Here is a 23,235-nt window from a genome sequence, read left to right as displayed (position 1 = left end):
GACAATCTCAACAACCAAAAATTAAGTAAAGAAAGGCTGAAGAGTCAAAATATATGAAGGACAATCAATGCACTTAGCTTTAAAATGGACTATGAACCCTTCACTTAAAAGCTGTAATGCTCTTTTTTATATATATACTGTGATAACCAGTTTTTTTTTTTTATACAGCATTTGAGCTTATGTCAGCTTGCCAGCCTAGATACTAAAAGCCACTGGAAAGTACTTCTAACAGAAATATTATTGACGATAAGAAATAATTAGGAGTAAAAGTAGGAGAGCAAAGGAGGCAGATATTTTTATAAAATGTATTCATAGAAAGTTAAAAACAATAGGGTCCTGAAGGTAATTTAGTATAGAAATATACAGCCAATCCCTCAAACACAACTCATCCCTCTAACAAAACTGATGTTTATACTGATGACTAAACAAGTTAAATTCTGCTTGGTGTATCTCATTTAAGAAGGTTATAATCTATTTTAAAAAGATATTTTATATTTTGTCTGTATTTTCAGTTTACAGATCTGGCATATACTCAGCTAAATGAAATTCTCAGTTTGGGCTGTTAAAAAGTGACTTAAGGGATAACAGATGAGTCTCTGAAACATATAATCCTGAGACTCCACTCTGCTTTGAGCCTCATTCCCATACTCAGTCTTACAAAATACCACTTTTGAACAACTTCAGCTTTCAGTACTGGTCCTAGGTCTAGTCTCTAGTTTTATCACTAACTCTGCCTGACCGAGTAGCCTGCCTGGTACAAGCCATCAGGTGAGGTTTTACCTGAAAGTGAAAGGTCAACAGGGTAAGATGGAGGTAACAGGGAAACTGATTTTGATTACCTTGTCAGGAGAGGGAGGGCCAGTTACAACAAAGGAAGAAAGATTCAAATTACCTTTCCATATTTCTGGGCATAGGATCCAGTAAGAAGGGAGTGGAAGATGATGATGGTTTCATCTAAGTCCCACAGAAATACCCGCTGAGTGAAGAAAATATTAAAAAAAAAAAAAATGAGTAAGCATCTTTCCCAATCATAATGGAATGAAACAAGAAGTCAGTAACAGAAGTAAAACCAGAAAATTTACACATGTGTGAAAATTAACATAATCTTAAATAACCAATGAATAAAAAGAAACAAGTGAAATTAGAAAATACCTTGAGATGAATGAGAACTAAAACAACATACAAAAATTTACGGGATGCTGCAAAAGCAGTGCTAAGAAGGAAACTTACAGCTGCAAATGTGGATCTTAAAAAAGAAGATCTCAATCAATAACCTAACCGCACAATTTAAGGAACTAGAAAAAGCCAGCAGAAGGAAGGAAATAAGGAAGGTTAGAACAGAGAGAGATAAAGCAGAGAGTAGAAAAATAATAGAGAAAATCAACACAACCAAAAGCTGGTTTTTGAAAAGGTCTACAAAATTGACAACTTTTAGCTAGACTGCCTTAAAAAAAAGGGAGAAGACACAAATTACTAAAATCAGAAATGACAGTGGGGATATTGTTACCAATTTTACAGAAATAGAAAGGATAAGAAAATACTATGAAGAGTTATACACCAACAAATAACCTAAATGAAATGAACAAATTCCTAGAAACACACAATGTGCCAAAAGTGACTCAAAAAGAAACAGAAAATCTGAATACACCTTTAACTGGTAAGGAGGTTGAATCAATAATCAAAAACATCCCAAGAAAGAAAAGCCCAGGGCCAGATGGCTTCACTGGTGAATTCTTAACACATTGATCGCCCATTGTGGATCAGGTGGCTCTAAGGAAACACAACTGTCACCCAGATTTGGGTGACGTGGTGATCAATGAGTTAAGGAAGAATTAACACCAATCCTTAAACTCTTCCAACAAGTTGAAGAGGTGGGAACACTTCCTAACTAACTCTGTGAAACCAGCATTACCCCTGATACCAAAGTCAGATAAAGACACAAGAAAACTGCACACCAATGTTTCTTATGAACACTGATGTAAAAATCCTCAACAAAATAGCGGCAAACAAAATTCAACTGCATTATACACCATGACCAAGTGGGGTTTGTTCTCAGAAAGCAAGAATGGATCAACGTAGAAAAATCCATGTAATAATATCTCATTAACAGAATTGAGGAGAAAACCCATACAGTCACCTCAATTGATAAAAAAGTCATTTGACAAAATTCAATACACTTTATGATAAAAACACTCAATAAACTAGTAATGTAAAGGAACTTTCTTAACATGATAAAGTCCATATATGAAAAACCTACACCTAATATCATACTCAGTGGTGGAAAACTGAAAGCTTTATCCCTGAGATCAGCAATAAAAAGAAGTATGACTGTTTTCATCACTGTTTTATATTCAACATGGTACTGGAAGTTCTAGCCAGAATAAATTCGCAAAAAAAGGTAAAAGAGGCACCCAAACTGGAAAGGAAGATGTAAAACTATCTCTGTTCGCAGATGACATGATTGTACACAGAAAAAACCTTATAGAATACACAAAAAAATTGTTAGAGCTAACAGATGAATTCAGAAGTCAGCTGTATTTCTATACATTTGCAATGAATAACCCTAAAAGGAATTTAAAAAACAATTTCATTTACAATAGCATCAAAAAATAATAAAATACTTAGGAATAAATTTAACTAGTAGTTCAGGACTTACACGCTGAAAATTATAAAACACTGCTGAAGGAAATTAGAGAAGACAGACTTAAATGGGAAGACATTCCATGTTCACAAATGGAAGACTTAATATTGCTAAGATGACAGTACTACCCAAAGTGACCTACACACACAATGCAATTCCTATCAAAATCCCAACAGTGTTTTTGAAAGAAATAGAAAAACTCATCCCAAAATTCATGTGAAATCTCAAGCAACTGAAGAGCCAAAATAATCAAAACAACGTGGTATTAGCATAAGGATAGACACATAGACCAATGGGATAGAAGAGAGAGCCCAGAAATAAACCCTTATATACATGGTCAATTGATTTTTGGGGGACAAAGATACCAGGATCATTCAATGGGGAAAGAAAAAGTGTTTTCAACAAAAGGTCCTGGGAAAACTGAATAACCATGTGCAAAAGAATGAAATTAGATCCTCACTTCACATGTAAAAAAATTAACTCAATATGGATCAAAGGCCTAAATTTAAGAGCTGAAATAATAAAATGCTTAGAAGAAAACATAGGTGAATATCTTCATAACCTTGTATCCTTAACACCAAAAGCACAAGCAATAAAAGAAAAATAGGACTTGGTCAAAATTTAAAACTGTTGTGTATCAAAGAATACTATCAAAAGAGCGAAGACAACCCACAGAAAATATTTGCATATTGTATACCTGATAAGGAATTAATAGCTAGAATATATAAAGAATTCCTAAAACTCAACAACAAAAAACCCCAAATAACCCAAATTAAAAATGGGCAAAGGATTTGGACATTTCTTCAGATAAAATAGACAAATGGCCAATAATCACATGAAAAGATGTTCAACATTATTAGTCATTAAAGAAATGCAAATCAAATCACAATGAGATACCACTTCACAATCTTTAGGATGGATTATCCAAAAAATGGGAAATAACTGGAGCCCTGGTGCACTGCTGATAGGAATGTAAAATGGTGCAGTCATCTGGAAAACATTTTGGTGGTTCCTCAAAAAGTTGAACATAGAATTACCATATGATCTAGCAATACCTTATACCCCAAGTAACTGAAAAGAGGGACTCAAAGAGATACCTGTGTAGCAGTGTTCATAGGAGCATTATTCACAGTAGCTCAAAGGTGAAAAAAACCCCAAGTGTCCATCACAGATGAATAAACAAAATATGGTATACACAATGGAATTATTCACCCATAAAAAGGAATGAAGTTCTGATACATGTTACAACATGGATAAACCTTGAAAACATGCTAAAGTGAAATAAGCCTGACACAAAAGGACAGATATTGTATGTATGATTCCACTTATATGAAATATGTAGAATAGGCAAATTCATAGTGACAGAAAGTAGAACAGAGGTTACCAGGGGCTAGTAGGAAGGGAGAATAGGGAGCAGGGGTGCAGTTTTTGCTTGTGATCATGAAAAAGTTCTGGAAATAGACAGCAGTAACAAACAACATTGTAACTATACCTCATGCCACTGAACTGCACACTTTAAAAATGGTAAATTTTATATTATATATACTTTATCACAATTCAAAACAATAAGTGAGTCCTCAGTTTTTCCCAAGAAATGTATCAGGACTTTAGATTTTCTTTCTCCCCCCGGCCCCCCTTTCCCCCCAGTAACAAAAGAGAAGAGAGGTTCCAAACACAGCCTCAATTTACCTATGTCTTGTAAACAATTGTCAATGGACTCACTTTTAAATACAGCTTTTTTTCGCCTTATTAAAAGACCACATTATAGAAAAACTGAAAAATGAAAAAAGGGTTAATATCAAAACCCCATTATTAGAATTTTATATGACTTTCTAGTCTTTTTACTAATGAAGCCAAATGCATGCCCATAACAAATTCCTATAGTGTTTAATCACAGAATAAGTAAGTGCCAATCTCGTAAGTTACCAGATCTGGTTGTATGTTTCACAGAAACTTGCACTAAAGCACTTCAGTCCTCTCATTTTGAGATTTTTAAATGGAGAACAGTATGACTTTACTGTGACACCCTCTGCTTTCTGAGTATCGTGCACTGTTTTTTCTGTTCTCCTTTGGGATACAGAAAACTGTTTGTTCTTTCCCTTAAAAAGTTACCTGGCTACTTAAATTCAAAAAAGCTTTTCTGATGCTTCTGGTGAAAAGGATCTTGAAGTAATTATGGTACGATGTGAACAGACAAACGTGTTTTTACATTTCTCTTTTCTCTTGGCCAATTCATTTTCTCTTGTCCAGGAATGAAAGGGTACACAACATAGAACCACAAAATCTCCATGAGTTTCAGATATATGTTTGATTAACTTAAGAAATGAGGAAAAACAAAACAAAACAAAAACAACAACGACAAAAAAGAAAGCAGGTAACTCAAATGAGTTTCTTCCCATACTTCTAATTCACTGTCCTGGGAAGAGCTGGCATCAGCTTTCCTTTTGCCCCGGTTCTTGCCAGTCATGTTTTTCCTGGACTGGTCATCAGCATCTTTACTTGGTGTAGTCTGGGACAAAGATGGGCTTGTAGAAGGGTCTCCTGGAAAGGAAAGGTGAGAGACATCTATTGCCAGCAGTCACAGGCTATAAGAACCCGAACAGGAAGGTCAGCAGGTTTTCTGCCCTTAAGAATCACACTGCAGCAATCAAGGCTGGAAAACCATAATTTACTTAAGCAGTTTGGAAATGTAGACCCAGGAACTGAGTATCAACAGCTCCCAACATCACAAAGAGAGTTATAACTAGAATATGCCTGCCTCCCAATGGACAAATACACCTGTAAAGTAATTTTGTCAAAAAATAAATAAATAAATAAAACCTGAATCTGATCAAGCTTCTAGATCAGTTTCCCACTTTGGCACAATCGATATTTTGAGCCAGATAATTTTTGGTGTGAGGGGGTGTCCTGTGCATTGTAGGATGTTTGGCAGTGTCCTTGGCCTCTACGCACTAGATGCCAGCAGCACCTCCTTCCCAGTGTGACAATCAAAACCATTTCCATACATTGCCAAATATCCCTGGGTGTAGGCACGTGGGATTGAAGGCAGAGGGCACAAAACCACCTCCAGTTGACAACCACTGCTCTAGATCCATTCACCAATTTACAATAAAATACAGAAGGCAACAGGATGTATTAAACTACCCTATCTGGTTACAATTGGCAAAATTCAGACTGAGAAATGGTATGGGACAATCTTGTTTCTTCAACAAATAAATTACAACGGGAAATTTTAAAAAGAGATGGGGGGATTTGTAGATTAAAACAAAATACATACCCACCAATCACAACATATGGACCTTACTTGGATCCTAATTTAAACAAACTGTAAAAAGACAAACAAAACTCCAAGCATTTATGAGAAAACTGGAAATATAAATACCTTTTGGTATTTTATGATATTAAGGAATTACTGTTGAATTATTTTAGATGGAATAATGGCATTGTGGTTATGTTATTGAGTATTTATCTCTTGGAGATATGATACCTGGAATTTGACGAGAAAACTGGATGAAGTATAGTTGAAACAAGATTGCCTATGAGTTGTTAATTGTTGATATTGTACTAGCCTGACAACTTCCGTCTATGTTTAAAATTCTCCATTATTAAAAAGTTAAAATTGTTACAAAGAACAAAGATATTTAGAGAAATGAATTCAAAAGTAAGGTATAAACACATGTAATTATTTCAAAGTTATCCCAGTTTGAAGCAGCGACCGTCTATGTGTCCATTTACTTAGAAGAGCAGTAGAGGCAAGATGCACAGAACACTGCTTTAGGTGATGTAGAGCACTGTTTTTAAAGATGTGTCAATGTTAACAATAAACAGTCCTTCCTTGAGTTATACGATGTGACAGTGAACCACCATATTTTCTAGTGGTAAGTAAAAAGTACGTGCACATATTTACTGGATGTGTGCATAAGCCTTAACATCAGGGTTTTTGAACATGGGCATCATAATTCATTGGTCCATTTCAAAGCTATGGGCTTAAATTTATTTCTTTAGGGGAAAGGACCATAACTTTACTCAGAATTTTAAGGTGATCCATGAAACAGAAAAAGTTAAGATCTACTGTTTGAGGCCTCACCAGGAGTCCAAAATATGCACAGACTAAAACCAGAGTCCTTGAAAAATGTATAGAAAAGATTCTGAAGTTTCCTGTGATAAGCATGTTAAAATCATAGGAAGAGTGGAGTGGGAGTCATAAATAGCCTTTATTCTGATACTCTTTTGTTCACAGCATCAGGTATTACATTCAGTCTATCACCGACTCACCACAGTTTGGCTCCAATGTAAATACGCCTCACCTGACAGGGTAAGCCAATGGCATGGTAATGGTGACTTAGACCAGAACAAAACAATCTTCACCATCACTTGTTGGATGAAATGCCCATAAGCCGAAGTTTTTAGAGCTGCGGTGCTTACCAGAGGAAAGTCTCTGTGCTGCAGGCGCAGGAACCATGACACTAGGCTTCTCCGTCTGGTATGTGGCTGCTGCTAACGTGGTACTCTCAGCATCACTGTTAGTCTGGCCTGTGACTCCAAAGCTGGAGCTGGGATAGCAGGCCTGGTACTGACTCTGACCAAGGATAGTATAGGTGGGATAGTCCTATAGGCCAAAGGGAATAAGGGAGGAAATAAGACTCTTAGAAGAAGCGTAACATTAATTTCAACACAAGAGACTTTCATGTCCCTCTTATTTATAATTATTTCACTAAAATGTTAACTTGACTTCTCATTTACCTACCCACAGTCTTCCATCTAAACCAACAATTTTCAAAATGCATTCTGTGGAAACCTAAGGGTGAAGAGGAGATGCCTCAGGGGCAGTCTTTGGGATGAGGGTGAGGCTGAGAGAGAAGTGTCCCGTGCAATCTACACACAATGTCCCTTTTCTACTATAACAGCTCTTTCTTTTTCTACTTTATGGAACTGTTGCATAAATTTCTGCACAGAACTTTTGAAGGAAAGATTCTACTCTTTAAGAAGTTTATAAACCACTGCACTAGATGGTAGTGCTTCCCCCACCACTCTCCTTAATGGAGGCACTGGGGATTGAACCCAGGATGTTGTGCATGCCAAGAATGCACTTTACCACTGAGCTATAAATATATACAGTGCTTCTAAGGACAGATGAGCTTAAACAAACAAGCACATATCCTACATTAAAGTTTCTGTTTAAAAACTGAGTATCTCTCTTTCTTTTAAAATAAACAAGTTTTCTTTACAGTTTCTTTATTTGAAGGAAACTTCTGGTGGTTTCATGGGCACATATGTGACAAAATTTATCAAACTGTACAATTTAAATCTGTGCAGTGTATCAATTACACCTTAATAAAATTGTTTTTTTAAAAAAAGAGTATGATGCATAGCTCAAATACACATCCTAAAAAAATTCCATTGATAGTGATACTGGTGACAAGTAGGAAGAAGCTAATTGATCAGGACAACTATTTATAAAAAGTACTGAGCATCTAACAAATGTAATTCACAGTGTGTGTGTATGTATGTGTGTGTGTGCTGGGGGTATGTGTGTATGTGCTGGTGCATGGGCAGGAGAAGGGAATATTAAAGAAAAGAGTAAGTCATGCTAGCTGAACTCAAGTGAGTTAAAAATCTAACAGGAGAGAAGACAAAAAAATTTCCAACAAATTGACAATAAACCATATGTCAAATGAGTGAAACACAGAGGAAAACAACTATTACTGCAGAGTGCGGCAGTTAGAGAGCTTTGTGAGACAAGTAGGCAGGGGAGACAGGAACATGAATAGGCCCTGGGAAGTTTTATTAAAGGGTCAGAGATACTGAGTTTGGTTGAAGCAAAGGGTCTCTGTAAGCCTGAATGATGCATTAACTCACATGACTTGGATTCTTTAGGCAATGGTATTTAGCTTGTGTAGGGGCAGGAAATGGGGATTATCAAATTCAAACAGACAAAAAGAGGAAAAGATTCTGAGCAGGTCAGTGACAGGATAAAAGGTGGCATTTAGAGAAAATTAATCAGTAAGTTTTAGAAAATGGAAAGGCACACAGAAGAACAAAGATGAGATGATTAACTTAGGGTTAAAAAGGGATAAAAGGCCAAAAGTAGGAAATGAAAAAAGACAGAATTCCAGAAATGGTTGGATTAGGGATGGGTAAGGGAAAAAAAAAATGAGGATGACTCGTCTGGTTTTAGGCCTAAGTACATTAAAATGGTGCAACTGACAAAAATTGAGAAGCCACAGGGAAAAGTAGTTTACTTTTGGAAGACAAGGATGGTGGAATGAAAGCTGGTTTCAGATACGGTCAACTTAAGGAATTAATATGATATTGAAGGAAAAAAGCCCATTAATTAGCAGTACGTCTGTACATCATGAGGTCAGGACTAAAATCTGCATTTTGGAGGCAGTAAAGGGATGTTGTGAATGTGATTAAACATTCTTGGGGATGAAATAATAAACATGTGGAAAACTACATAGAGACTATCCATGATAGAAGACAGGATCAAAAAGACAGGCTATGAAAGGGAGAGAGATGTTTCCCTGAAGAGTTCCAGGTAAGCAGTAGGAACTCAATAAATACTCATGGACTAGAAGAATGAATAAATGCAAAAACATTCAAATATAAAAAGTGAACTAGAACAGTAATGTTAAACGCAGCCAGAAAAAAAGATCCACGGGACAGTGGTTTGATAAATACTAACTGCTGCAGAGAAAACAACAACAAAAAACACAACAAGAACAAAAACCCTAAAACACTGAAGATGTTACTAATGATCTAAGCATAAAAAGTTAGTAGAACAGTGATAAAGACGAGACCACAGACAATTCACAAAGAAATGAGTGGCTAAATAAAAAAGCAGAAGTAATATTTCCACAAATATTTATTATGTGCCTTTAATATGAGTGCTAGGCATTTTTCTGAATTCTCAGAATAGATAACTGAACAAAATAGAAACATAAATCCCCACCCTCATAGAGCTTCCATTCTAGTGGCAGCAGGGTAAGAGGTAGACACACTCATAGTAGATAAAGGAGCAGATATAATTATATCATTCAGAGTCTTGGCAGAGGAATGAGACAAACTGGATAGTAGCGTGAGAAACCATCCAAGGTCCCAGTTTTGAGGGCATCCAGAAAAAGTTCTCATCACAGCCCATGTTGATTGTTTCTTGGACTGGCAAACTGATCACGGAGAGAAGAGCTAGCTAGATGAACCATATCAAGTAGGATGAACAAACGTAGCACCATACCTGGTTTGAGATGCTGGAAACTGCTGCTGCTGGAATATTGGCAATTGTAGATGAAGTGGATATCAGGCTGGCATTTGTGCTTGAAGCTATAAGATTCAAAGTGTTAAAAGATATTAAAGATAATATGCAAAAGGCTAAAAGAAATTGAAATGGCAAAGGAAACAAATACTACATGCTGGTTTTGCTCTTTTGCATGCTGTACCTTAATTCAGATTTGATTAGAAATAAAACAGTTCACACATTTTTCTGTTTCAATTTGAGTTGTCAACTCTCCCTAACATCCTAGAAGAATACAATACAATGCACTAGTTCATACTAATGATACCAATGAAATCAGAAGCTAAACCAGATCACTCCAGTCCATCTTCTCCAGCAACTGAAAATTAACTCACCTGCAGTGTGACCTACTGACATCAGTAGAAACAAGAGTTCTGGTAAATCCACATGTAATTCCTATTTACTGTCACTTGCCCCAAATTATGCCTTTCCTGATGCAACACAACTACTTTGAGAAATCATGGTGGTTCTCCAAATTCTAAAGTCTTGGAGTTGCTTCTTGGGCTCTACTCAAATAATAGATTATTAATGTGGATCAACAAACACCATGTTCTGGCATTTAATGATTTTACCAAAACCTGCAAAAACTTGGAAAATATTAAATATTATTCTGGTCAGGTAAAAAATTTACTTTACATAAAAGCTACTTTGACTGCCTGTCTCAGGGTAAGGAATCTGGGTTAAGTTTTTCACACCCTTCTATCACAGATTCCACCAGGGTTTTAATCAAACCCTCAGTAATTAGTATTTGCCACAGTGGTTTTTTTTTTTCTTCAGGTGGCCAATAAATGAAATTGTGAGGTACTGCTCTTAAACTACTCTCCTTCACTTATCTTAAGCACATTGATACACGGTTCCCACTGCAGTCACACACACCATAAAGGTTCACCACCAAGTAGACCAGACTATCTGACCACCTAGTCCATCAGCAGCAAAGTCCTCTATAGAGAGGGAAGCTATTAGGAAAACCTCCATTAAGAATAGTGCAGGGAATAAATGCAGCAGAAACTTGAGAATACTGGTCAAAATCAGAGTGAATTTTTATCCCTTTCCCCAAGGGTGCTCTGCTTAAAAGAAAGTCTACAAGAGATTGAGGTAAATTAGATATAAGGAACAGTGATCGCTGCAACCCTAAACTCTCAGATTAAGAAACCTGGGACAAAGAAGAGATGGAATAATTTGCCCACTATCACGGAGTCTATCTAGTGGCAGAGAGTCAATATGACCACTGGGATATCTCCCAATTCTTCATCCAGTGCCCTTTCCTCAGAGTCAGTGGCTGAGCTAGGGAATCAGATTTCCTCACTCTCCAGGGAGATTTTCTTTTCTATAGTACTCCTTCCTCCAGGTGAACTAAAGGACTCTTAAGAGTTTACTTTCTTAAGCACAACAATTAAATGAAATTGATTTTATAAACTTACAGATGATACTTTCTTCCCATCAATATTTTTTCCCCTAAAGGGAAGTCCTAAGAAATCACTGTATATAAGCTGGATGACTTTTAAGTAGTTTTTAATCATTCTTGTGGGAAAACAATTTTGAGTAGATTCCAGATTCTATTACCAGTATATGCTAGGCAGGCCCACTGGCTGAACACAGGTGATTTAATGTGGGAAAGAAAAGAATTTATTTTATCTCTTAAGTTTATCTCTCCCAGTTAAGTCCATTTCTAGCTCATTTTTTTCTTTAGCCCTAGTCCTAGTACATAGTCCTCTTTTCTACTTTAATTCTATTCTACTTTCTTAATTTATAACTGGTCAGAGGTACAACTCATTCATACCTGATCTTTTACACACCTGGGAATAAAGGTACCCTGACTGACAAGGTGGTTTTATAAATTTAACAATTTTCAGACCACTTACTGAATTGGGCTAAAGGTTAAAAAGGGAGACCTTACAAACAATTGGCCACTCTAATTATCCCTGACAAGAAGTTCAATGACTCGACTAGCTAGTTGTTGATCCCGAGTTTTTAACAAGTACCATGCTAAAAATCACAAATTCCTCTCAGCAATAGAGGCTTCCATCATAGGAAATGTTGGTCTGGTAACCTAGAAAGTTTATAGGGCTCAATAACACTTCTTTCTCCAATCCAATCAAATCATTTCTAACACATGTAATTCATTCATTCATTCAGCAAACGAGGGTCTTCTATGTGCACAGAAACTATTCCAGCCACTGAGGAAAAGAGTAGTGAACAAGACAAAGCCCTGCCCTCAGGGCATTTAAATTCTAGTGATAAAAGCCGGACAGTAATTAAATATGTATTTATTTAGGCTCTTGTAATCAGCACTGAGTCAAGCTAAACTCACCTAAAAATATACACAATCACTGCATGCCCTACCTACCACACAGCTATGACTAAAAAGCCAGGGACCTCAAAAAGAAGGAAAAAGAAAAGAAAAAAAAGTACTGATTACATAAATATATATATATATATATATATATATATATATATATATGTAGGTCTCAACAACAAAAAATTCAATTGCAGATTCAAAAAACAAAAGCAGCAGCAATAAAATATGCAACAAAAAGAATAAATTTAGAGGATCAAACAATACTCAAGTGGTAACTCCTATTGCTATATATCTAAAAACTATTAGCTCTCCAAATGCCAGTGGTATGGCCAACTGTTTCTGGATAGTTCCCACTCCTGTTTCAACAATGGAGCTGTGAAATCATAGAAAGACAAACATTCTGAGAGCCAGGCCCCACTAGAGGTCCACCTGATACAGTCAAGATACAGATAGCTTTAATCTTTGAAGATTGTGGTTATAGAACTGTGAGAAGTACGGCTGAATTAAGTGACATTGCCCCACTGCTGGAGGGTAAACCTGAGGGTTAATGTACATAAAAGTTGGTGCAAGATTTAGTTTCTACCCACCTGTCTAATCTTACTTATGTCTTTCCACTACTCTTGCTCAACCTGGCTTTTGAGTTACTCAAAACAAGAGAGGCTCTTTCCACTCAAGGACCTTTGCAACATTGCTCTCTGCCTGGATCATTCTGCCTGGTCTGTCCCTCTTGCCCTCCCAGCATGATGGCTCCTGCTCAGTATGTCTACTTCCACAGACAGACTCTCTCTGACTCCTCTATTAAAGCTAACTCTTTTCTTGTTTACCCAATCATAGCAACCAATTCTTTTTTTCCTTTCAGAACACTTTTCAAAATCTATTTATTTACTTGCTTGTTTTCTGTCTCCCTCACTAGTCTGTAAACTCCATGATGGCAGAATCTTACTCTTATTCACTACCTCCAATATCTAGCAAAGCACCCGGTCTACAGTAAGTAATGCTCAATAAATACTCATGGGATTCATGAGTAGCATGTCAAGGTCATCAAAAAAACAAGCAAAGTCTGAAAAACTGCACAGCCAAGAGAAGCCTAAGGAGACATGACAATCAAATGAAACGTGGTGTCCTGGATGGGGTCCTGGAACAGAAAAAGGACATCAAGTAAAAACCAAGGAAATGTGAATAAACTCTGGATTTAGTTAATAATAACGTACCAATTTTGGTTTATTAACTGTAACAAATGTTCCATTCTAATGTGAGACTTTAAAATAGGGAAAACTGTGTGTAGGGTAGGGAGAATGTATAAACTCTGTATTATCTGCTCAATTTTTCTACACGTCTAAAACTATACTAGAAAATAAAAGTCTATTAAAAAACAAAACAAATCTGGTCAGTGAAAGACGACTGTGTGTTACGAACAATATTAGAGCCCAAAGATATTCACTGAAAGTCGAGACTGAGTTAAAATTAATTTGGAAATATCTGAAATTAATTTTGCTACTTGAATTTTATCATTTAAACCATCTCAACTGAAGAAAATATACAGAGATTGGGCCATAGAGTCACAGACACTCCAAATTGATACAAAGAAGCCAGATCTATTTAATCAAAGGGTCTTTATGAGGATTAAAGTATAAACTAAAGAAAAGGTTCTGATCAGAGTTGATCAAGCCAGAAGTGGTATTACCTTTTTGAGATAATTACCTCAATTTCCCTGGGAAGATGGGCTACTGTCAATTGTTGAATGCTTTGGAGGGGATAAGGGGACACTGCTATTATGACCACTTTAAAAGAAAAAAATCAACATGACGCTCCTTGTTTTTATTCTGTGGAACGACTGGGTACTTACATAGGGGGAGGATGATACTGATAGTGGAGAATTCAGGTAATTCAAATGTGCCAATAATACCCATTTGTCATTTTAGCCAATTGTTTCAACCTGTTTCCTACCAATTTTTTTTCCCAGAATAAATGGCAAAAATGGATAACCTGATGGCCAACTTCTTAATCTCTACTGTGCCGAAGTTCTAATGAATAAAATGGGCCAATAGGTTAATCAGAAAAGGGAAGGAAAATGAATTCAAATATTTGCTAGTATAGGTTCTCAATTACGGGAGAGTTGATATTGATATCATGATTTCAATATTGAAAATCATAAATATTATACTAATGTGCTGGAATCAGACTGAACAGCTTACATTCTGACTTATTTACTAACTTTGGAACTTGGACAAGTCACTTTGTGTCTTATGTTCCAAATCTGTAAAATGAGATTAATGACAGTACTTCCCTCATAGGTGTGTTGTGGAGATTACACAAGTAACATCTGTCTATTGCTAAAACAATGCTAAGTACATAATAAACACTTAACAAATACTAATAATGATCATTATTAGCATAATGGGGGGAATTGGGTTAATTGATGAAAAGGGAAAAAATGTATTAAAAGGTAACAAGATAATGGTTAATGAAGTTTACAGAACATTTTCATGACTCTTTTAAAGCAATGGGTCCTAAAAGATCCCCCAAAAGATGGTACCTCTTGTTTTACAAGGAGGGGAAAGTAAGTATAGCTATCAGTTCCTCAAGTTTAAGATACAATGACAGAGGATTGGTGGTTCTACACCTTGCGAGAGGATTGTTAGTATAAAAGAAGAGAACCCCTTGCTTTTCTTTCATGACTTAGGTGTAGTCATCAAGGATGCAGCTGTTTAGGAGGGACTTAGCTACTAGATTTGCCTGCAGTTGGACATAAAAGGTCTACCAACCTAGAGAAATACTTTATAAAACTGAAAGAGGGTAGAGAAGACAGACAAAGTCACACTCTTGAATTTTTTCTTCCTGATTTGTTTCCATTTTAGAAAGCAAGAAGGTGGAGGGGACAAAAAAAAAAAGTGAAAATGAGTAAGAAAAGAAGAGACTCAGTAAACAGTAAGAGGTAAAACGGTAGCTCAGAGCAAGGCCTTAACAATGTGGTGACCAGTTCTGTTCCCAATGGACCAAGAACAAGTAGTTGGCAATCATTTTATCAAAAACAGTTAAAACTGAAAATCAAAATGTTGTTTACTATGATCCATATCAAAACATTTTTCATCACTTAAGTTCATAACTTAGAAGTATCTCAGACCAGTTTCTGCTACCCTCACCCCTCTAGCACCATTTTATAATGAATACAATTTTAAAGCAGGGAGAAATCAGAAGAAAGGAGGCAGATGAGAAGCTAGATACATGGACATTAATTCTCAATCTGGAGCAATGACAAATTGCCTGCACTGAACTTGGAAGGGTAGGGAAGTGACTCCATCATGCCTTTTTTGAGTTTCTCTGTCTTCATTCCTAATAGTCCTGTCGTAATATTAACCATTTACAGGAAGAACCAGGAAGGCAGAGATGTTTAGAGTGTAAGCTTTAACGCTATGCTTTTCATCATGAAATAGAAACAAGTGAACTTTCTGAACAAGAAAAATGCTCCCACCAATAGTAAATGGGAGTGGAGATAGGACTAAACCACAGCAGAAAAGCAGCACACATGTCAAAAAGCAGCACTCATCTTACTTTCTATTCTACTTGGACTTCACATAAAAGAAGTGAGCAAAGTTCTAACCCATGGAGTCTTCTGCTTATTTACAGGACAAAATGCCACTGAGACCAGACTAGAACAAAGTCAGGCAGGTTTTCTGGACACCAACATGCAAAAGGGGAGTCTTCAATTCTACTAAGCAGTTCATAGTCAGAGGCTTAAACTACCTATGAACCACACTCCTAGGTTCTAGTTTGCCTAATACAAAAAGCATGCACAAATGCAAATATCCTGTATTACCCAGTATATTTGGAGATACAGGTAGATTGAAAACAAAAACAGTAGTAATTTTTTAAAAAACAAAACACACACAACCATGCCTATTTACCTTGAATGGGATAAGAATAATGTGCTGGGCTTGGCTGGCTTGTGGTTAACCCTGTAGTGCAGGTAAGAACACTGTGTTGACTTGGAGATGGAGTCTGAATTAAACCACTTTCAGGTTTCATACCTGGCCACAATGCACCTGAATCAGATAAATTGGACCAATTACAAACAATACACTGGGACTGAGGAGCATGGTTATGCTTTCAAATATCAGCCAGTAGGTTTAAAATCTGAATCTTAAAACAAAAGTAAATTTGCTTGTAAGAGAAAATTATTGATTCTCCCACTTGTAATATACCACAAGCAAATACATTTCAAAGAACTGGGGAGTGGGGCCACAGAAACAAAAACCTTGTCAAAAACCCCAATAGTGAAATGTATATAAATTCACTTCATTGGTGGAGGAAATTGACCAGGATTCAGAAAAAGAGCCACTGACACCCATCTGTTGTTGTAAAGAGTGCCTGATGTTTGTGTACAGTGATATATCATTTATCTGCATCATCAAGGTGGGAGACATTCCACATAAGTTTAAAATTCACTTACCCATTAAACAAGCACCAAATTTTTCTAAAATGTAGTATATACCCCTCTGCCTTCTTAAGCTGGTTATTTTGTTACCTTTGTTTCTTCTGATTAGGAAAGACATACCTGCTTATTTTTATAAATTGAAAACATCACAGAAATACGTAACTTAGAAAAAACAATGTCATATATAATTCCATCATCCAAATTTAACCACCCATTCACAGTTTGCGTAAGAGTTATTCAGATTTCTCCTGTGTTTACTAATCTTTTTTCTTCTTTTTAATAAAAATGGGATGTTACATGCTGTTCATAATTTGTTTTTCTACATAATAGGTGAAAGACATCTTTCTCTGTCAGAACATAATAAATCCATCTCATACTGATAGATTTCATAACTGTTCACTTTTATTTTATCACAGTGCTCCTGACTGACAATCTTTCTAGAATATATTTATATCCTTTCCTGCCTTCTTAGCAGGGAGAAGATAGAACATACCTTTTCTCAGAATTATTGTTACCAAGATCAATATGGTGCTGTGCTATGTATATTACAGAAACATCCCCAGAAGCTATTGTGATATGTGAAGACATCTGCCTAGTACTAAACAGAACTCAATTACACTTCTATGATTTTTAGGTTTTATACCACTTTGTCTTTTCTCTGTGATCTCTTACTTCTTGACAATCTGTTTCTGATTGTACCTCCTTTTTCATTTGCAGTAAACTAGGAAACAATAAACAAAGTTTGCTTCTACATGAAAGCCTAAGGATCTCCTTTATGAGTGAATAGGTTTTGCGGTAACTTTGGCTATGTGTAAGTCTATTTAGAAAAACCTCACTGTGTCCTGAACAGCTATGGCTACTGGATCAGTACAGCTGATGCTGATAATTAGGCCCAAGAGGATTCATCAATCCAACACATTCTATGTAAGAAATCAATACCAAGGTCAGCCATAGCTCCAAATTCAATATTATCTTATTTACTGAGAAGATTAAGGAGTATCAACACCTCTAGCATGAATTAGGAGAGCTGGCCCCCTCTTCCACCCTTAGGTCATGATGATTTTAAAAGTCTTTGTCTAGGTAAGCCACAGAAAAAGTCTTTGCTATTGCTGACATTTAACAATAAAAATATTTGAGACTGCAGTTTTTAAACATTTATGATATGAAATTTGAATATCAGAACTAAGATTCTTGGTGGTTGACCACCACATTTTCTAAGAAACAAACTGCCATTTCAATGTTACAGTCACTTTCAGACTTACTGTAATCAATGTAATTTTTTTTCTAAATAGGTTCTGAACCTGAGGTGTTGGATTTGTGAATATGTTTATTACTACACTGTCCTAAAATATTATCTTACTAATAAGAATAGTATTAACTGAGGGGGGAGGGTATAACTCAGTGGTAGAGTGCATGCTTAGATGCACAAGGTCCTAGGTTCAATCCCAGTACTTTCATCCATCCATCCATCATCAAATCAATAAACCTAATTACTCCTTCCCCCCAAAAAGTTAAAAAGATAAAAAGAATAGTATTAACTGAGAGAATTTTATTTATATATATTTTTAAGTTTCAAAATGTAAAATGTCTATAAACTGGTCCTTCTTTTAAGGTCAAAAATTAGTGCAAAATGTCCGAGATAACTAGGAGAAACAGCTGGTTTTGAATGTTTTTGGCCAGAAACATGAAGTATTTAATGTTATTTTACGAAGAACAGAGGAATAAAAGACAATATGGACACTGCCTTCAGCATCACTGTAGCCCTCCTCTTTAAGTATATAAATAGCTTCCTTTAAAAGCACTCTTCCCGAAATTCCAAGTAACAGGTAGCATGACCAAATGGTCTGACCATAGAGCACTACTGCCAACAGCAAAGAAGAAACAAAATCTTGGCTTCCTGATTCCCAGTCCCCTGTTCTTTGCCTATAATTACAAACTTTCTCAAGTCATTTTAAGCACCAAGAGCCTGAGGGAGAGCAACAGCTGGTCTAAAAATGGTAAAGGAAGCCTGTCTCTGAGTGCCACCCTCCTGCTGCCCCACAGTGGGGTCTTATCACCAACTCTAGCCAAGTTTCTCAGCATAAATCTTCACTATTGGTTAGTCACTAATCAAACTAATCTGAGCAGTTCACTTTGTAGTAATAATATCAGAGCAGTAGATCTTTAGAGAAGATTAGTTTGGTTAGGAATTGAAGCACATGCAAATGTTAGGAAAAAAAAAACACATGAAAGAATATCTTGATTCAATAGCTCACTGGGATGAGCTATTATAAATACTAAGTAATTTAATCTGAGCACTTTTCCTAATTATCAGTAAGTAGATACAATTATAGAAAATCAGAAAAATATGGAAAGTGTAAACAAAAAAATCGCGTAGTCTCATCACACGGGAAAAAAAAAAGGCAGTTCTTGCTTTTGCACTGGACTGTGTTAACTGCAACCTGTGCATACTGAAACTGTGTCCTCACTTTGCATGATTCCGTGGTAACTGAGATCAAATCTGTACTGCCTGTATTAACATTCACAGTTTTTCTTTCAAATTATTCTATACGTTTTTAAAAAAATACTAACTTGGTATATTACATTGTGTTTTTAGTTTTATATACTACTTTTTTCAATGAAAAACTTTTGTCAAGACACTAAATATTCTTTAAGACTATGATTTATAATGGCTACATAATTTTTCATTCCATGGATATACTGCAATTTAACATATACCCTTCTGTTCAATATGTGGGTTGATTCCAATCTTTTGCTATTATAAATTAATACTGTGATGTCTTGCTTGTACATTTTTGTGGTTATCTCTAAAGAGTTCCCTAGGATAAATTCCAGGAAGTGAAATTACTTAGGGAAATGGCATGAATATCCTAAAGACTCTTAATACATACTGTCAAATCTCCATCTCATATTAAAGTTCTTTTAAAAGAAGTTAAAACAGTGGCAGTTAAGACAATCTTTTAAGAGACCCTAAAAAGGAATGAGTACCCTTTCCTCACACATACTCATTCAGATCACTGGAAGTTAAACCTCTAATCCTCTTTCTGCCATTCCACAATTCTATACAGCTCTGAAAAGACATGACTACTATTTCTTTACCTTTAAAGATTAGTCTTAATGTGGGCCTCCTAGATTTCATCTAGTCTTTTCTCATTTTCTTCAAGAGGAGGAAATTTTTAAATTTCAAACTCAATTCTGAGATTAACTTTTTCATAGACCTAAATTTATGAGCACTTCTGGAATTAAGTAGACCTGAGTGCAATGCTAATTCTAGGCATTTACTAACTGTATGACTTTAGGTTAGTCATCTAATCCTTCTAAGCCTGTTTCCTCATCTATAAAAAGGGGTAATGCTACTTCTTAAGATGGTTCTGAGGATTAAATAAGACAATAATGTAAAGTGTGAAGTACTTATTTCCAGCATACTGCTTGGCATAGTAAGCACTCAATGTTACTACAATATATTATTATTTTTGTATATATATACACACAATATATGATATACAATACAATTTTCTAAAGCTCTATTTACATCTGAAATAAAGTAACAGACCAGCTAATTTACTTTTAGTGCTAATAGGCAACACTAAGATGATAAAATTACCAAAATATTCACAAGAAAAAAGAAAGGGAGTGTTTTTTTTTTAAATGAAGTATAGCTGATTTACAATGTTGTGTTAGTTTCAGGTGTACAGCATAGAAATTCAGTTTTTGTTTTCTGCAAATTATATTCTATTATAGGTTATTACAAGACATTGGGTATAATTCCCTGTGCTACATAGTAAGAAATGGACTGTTACATCTGAGTATAAAACAAAAGAAGCTATATGTTAAAGCATAAGAAAATGTCTTTTAAAAATACAGACACTTTAAAAAGTATTTACACACATACAAGAAAAATTTATGAAACAAGTTTCCCTCACCCCCAATTATTAAACAGAAACAGATTCATAAAAGAGCCTGTTATCACCAATATTTCTTTATAAAATAAACATTGTTTCCTTCAAGTTTTTAACAGGGATCTATTTATTTTACAGAATTTTCTTCCTTTCTTTAATATGAGGGAAATGTGGTGATCATTAAAGATACCATAATATCTAGGACCTATCTGTACATGGCACTGTGCTAGGTATTCCATAATCTGAGTTCAGAGATACAATAGGAGTTTTATTCAACACTGAGCAGCAGGAATAACCAACTGTTCAACAATGTCATAAAAGGCATTTGGCTTTCTAATAAAGAATTTAAATCAAAACACAGGGTTAAAAAACAATGTGAAATACTTTACACTTGCTAGCCTATTATTAGCAAACTGTTGAAAAATTAGCTTTAATATATGCAAAAAGAAATAAACACAAACATATTCACAGAGTTCTGCTTTCAAAAGGACTACTTAGTCTTAGCTGGTTAAACATATCACAAATGTAAGATTTTAGTATAGTGGCTGATACTGACAGGCACTGTGACATGGATGAACAAGAGCATCTATGAGGCAGGGAAACAAGAGCATTCCTGTTTCTCTTCTTGCATGAGGTTATCAGCTACCAGCATCATTAAACATAACCTCCAATTTTTGTTTCTGGTAGTTATCAGGAGTCAAGGAATGCTAACAAGTCAAAAAGTAGGAAAGCTGTCACTATCACATAAGAGTAGCCCAATAGGCCAAGAAAAGTAGGAATGTAGAAACCGAAAGCAGGCAACTCCCAGAATCTGTGGCGATCTGTTTGAAATATTTTTCTAACTCCCAGCTAGTTTCAATAAAAGCTACAGAGTTATAATTTTATTAACATACTACATATTTTTAAAAAATAGTATTCTCTCAATTTTCTGACACTAGTTCTAGGAAAGCAGGGAAGGGGCAATAAAGCACACTGAATATATCTATCAATTTACACACACAGAGGAAAAGCAGCGCAGACATTAAGTGACCAACGAATCTCAAACTGACTTCTAGTAAATCATTCTAATTTATAGTTCATGTCTAAGATACCTAGAACCAAAGAACAAAACTCTCTATACACATGATAAGGCTGTACAAAACTAGGGATTTTGCCTTCTAAGATGACTTTTTGGTTTAGCAGAGCAACAACTGATCAGTTTGGGGCAGGGGGAGGAAGGAGAGAGAGAAACTGACAAGAAAAGAGAGAGAACTATAAGGCATCTTTCTATCTGGATATTTAGACTAGGTTTTAGAAAGAAATTAATCACCTCAAAATATATTTATTATGTTACCATGTTTTGTCTGAAGTTAAGTCAAATCAATAGTAATTCCTCAAAGATTTTCCAAATACCCGAAGATTCCAAGCTTCACAGTCAAGACTTAGTATCTTGGAAATAGTTCAATTTTGGTAATCATATGAGTATTGAAAGTTATGATTTTATGTTATATGCATCAAATATACTGTTGGAAAATTGCACACCCAGCTTCTATCACACCTACTGAGGAGATGCTCTGCCAAGAACAACCCATCTCTCAGCTTCCTGATCAGTCATCCTTGCTTTTAGGGCAAAGAGCAAAAGTTTCTGGGGGATAAAATCAACATTCTTAGAAACGGCTTTCAATAGGATGTCTTACCGAAAGGAGGTAGTCCATACGTTTGGGTTGCCTGAGGGTAGACAGCGTAGGGTTGAGACTGCTGCAGTGTCTGGTACTGAGCCTGCCCAGGGTAAGCAGTTTCCGAAACAGGAACTGAGAGGATATGTGCATAAGGTCTAGAAAAGTTCAAGAAAACAAAAACTTTCATGTGAAAAACACATGAGAAATAGCTAATACTAACAGCAAAGAATCAGCAGTAAGGAGACTAACCTTCCACATTAAATGTCTCTCACTGTGGTCAGAAAGTAGAACTATTTTTTCCTTTCCAGGTTCTACTCATAATCTACCTAACAAACAATTTTATAGAAAATTTAAAAAGTTTCAAATATCCTCCCAAGGTCCAATTATTATGCTACAAACATTTGCGGTGTGCTATGTACAAGGCCCTACGTGAGATACAAGTATGGATTAAACCTTTATATGCCCTTATGTCTAAATATAGAGATATACTATGTCTAAATATTATATTATTTATATACCTGAATATTATGTCTAAACCCTGAAATGACAGAAGACTGGATAGAACAGGGTTGGCAACTGGCTCCACTGTCTACCTAGCCCTCTGGGCCAAACTAAAGTTCTGAGAGGAAAGTGGGACTTGGAAAAGGGGGTGAGGCTGGCAGAGAAAAGGCAAGCAACCTTAAGAAAACTGGGAGTAGGGGTGGACCCAATATCCCCAGATCAAGACTACAAAATAGGACCAATATAACATATAAAATCTGGGGAGTCGTAGAAAAGATAGAATTGCCTGGCAGATATTTAAGCCGGAGTACACTGCCACCAGTTGGTGCCAATCACATCTGGTTTAGCTAGAGATCTGAATTCAACAGTGAAACTTCCGGGATTTTAAACTAGATGACCTGGTCATTTCATTCACGGAATAAGACGGTGCCACATTCTATGCATTGAATTTTTAGACATCAGTTATTTTATTTGGTGAGTTATGCTGTATTTATAATGTAAGAAAGTAAGT

At 35.8% G+C, this 23,235-nt stretch overlaps 1 protein-coding gene across 2 annotated transcripts in view; it reads right to left on the bottom strand.

Moving 5' to 3' along the window:
* EYA3 (EYA transcriptional coactivator and phosphatase 3) overlaps positions 1-23,235 on the bottom strand; it is an 85,882-nt gene that overhangs the window by 20,033 nt on the left and 42,614 nt on the right. Inside the window, exons 6-11 of one of the 2 annotated variants that reach the window (XM_010947969.3) lie at positions 22,242-22,378; positions 16,137-16,274; positions 9,876-9,961; positions 7,067-7,250; positions 5,043-5,182; positions 893-976 (exon numbers count right to left, since the gene is read on the bottom strand). In XM_010947969.3, coding sequence (XP_010946271.1) covers positions 893-976; positions 5,043-5,182; positions 7,067-7,250; positions 9,876-9,961; positions 16,137-16,274; positions 22,242-22,378 — 769 coding nt within the window. The remainder of the gene's footprint in view (positions 1-892; positions 977-5,042; positions 5,183-7,066; positions 7,251-9,875; positions 9,962-16,136; positions 16,275-22,241; positions 22,379-23,235) is intronic. The other variant, XM_010947972.3, reaches the window with a different exon arrangement.

The sequence above is a fragment of the Camelus bactrianus genome, chromosome 13 (genome assembly GCF_048773025.1).
Source record: "Camelus bactrianus isolate YW-2024 breed Bactrian camel chromosome 13, ASM4877302v1, whole genome shotgun sequence".
In the NCBI taxonomy this organism is placed as follows: domain Eukaryota; kingdom Metazoa; phylum Chordata; class Mammalia; order Artiodactyla; family Camelidae; genus Camelus; species Camelus bactrianus.
The sequence above is the reverse complement of the archived record's forward strand: the minus strand, read 5'-3'. Positions and strand labels throughout refer to the sequence as shown.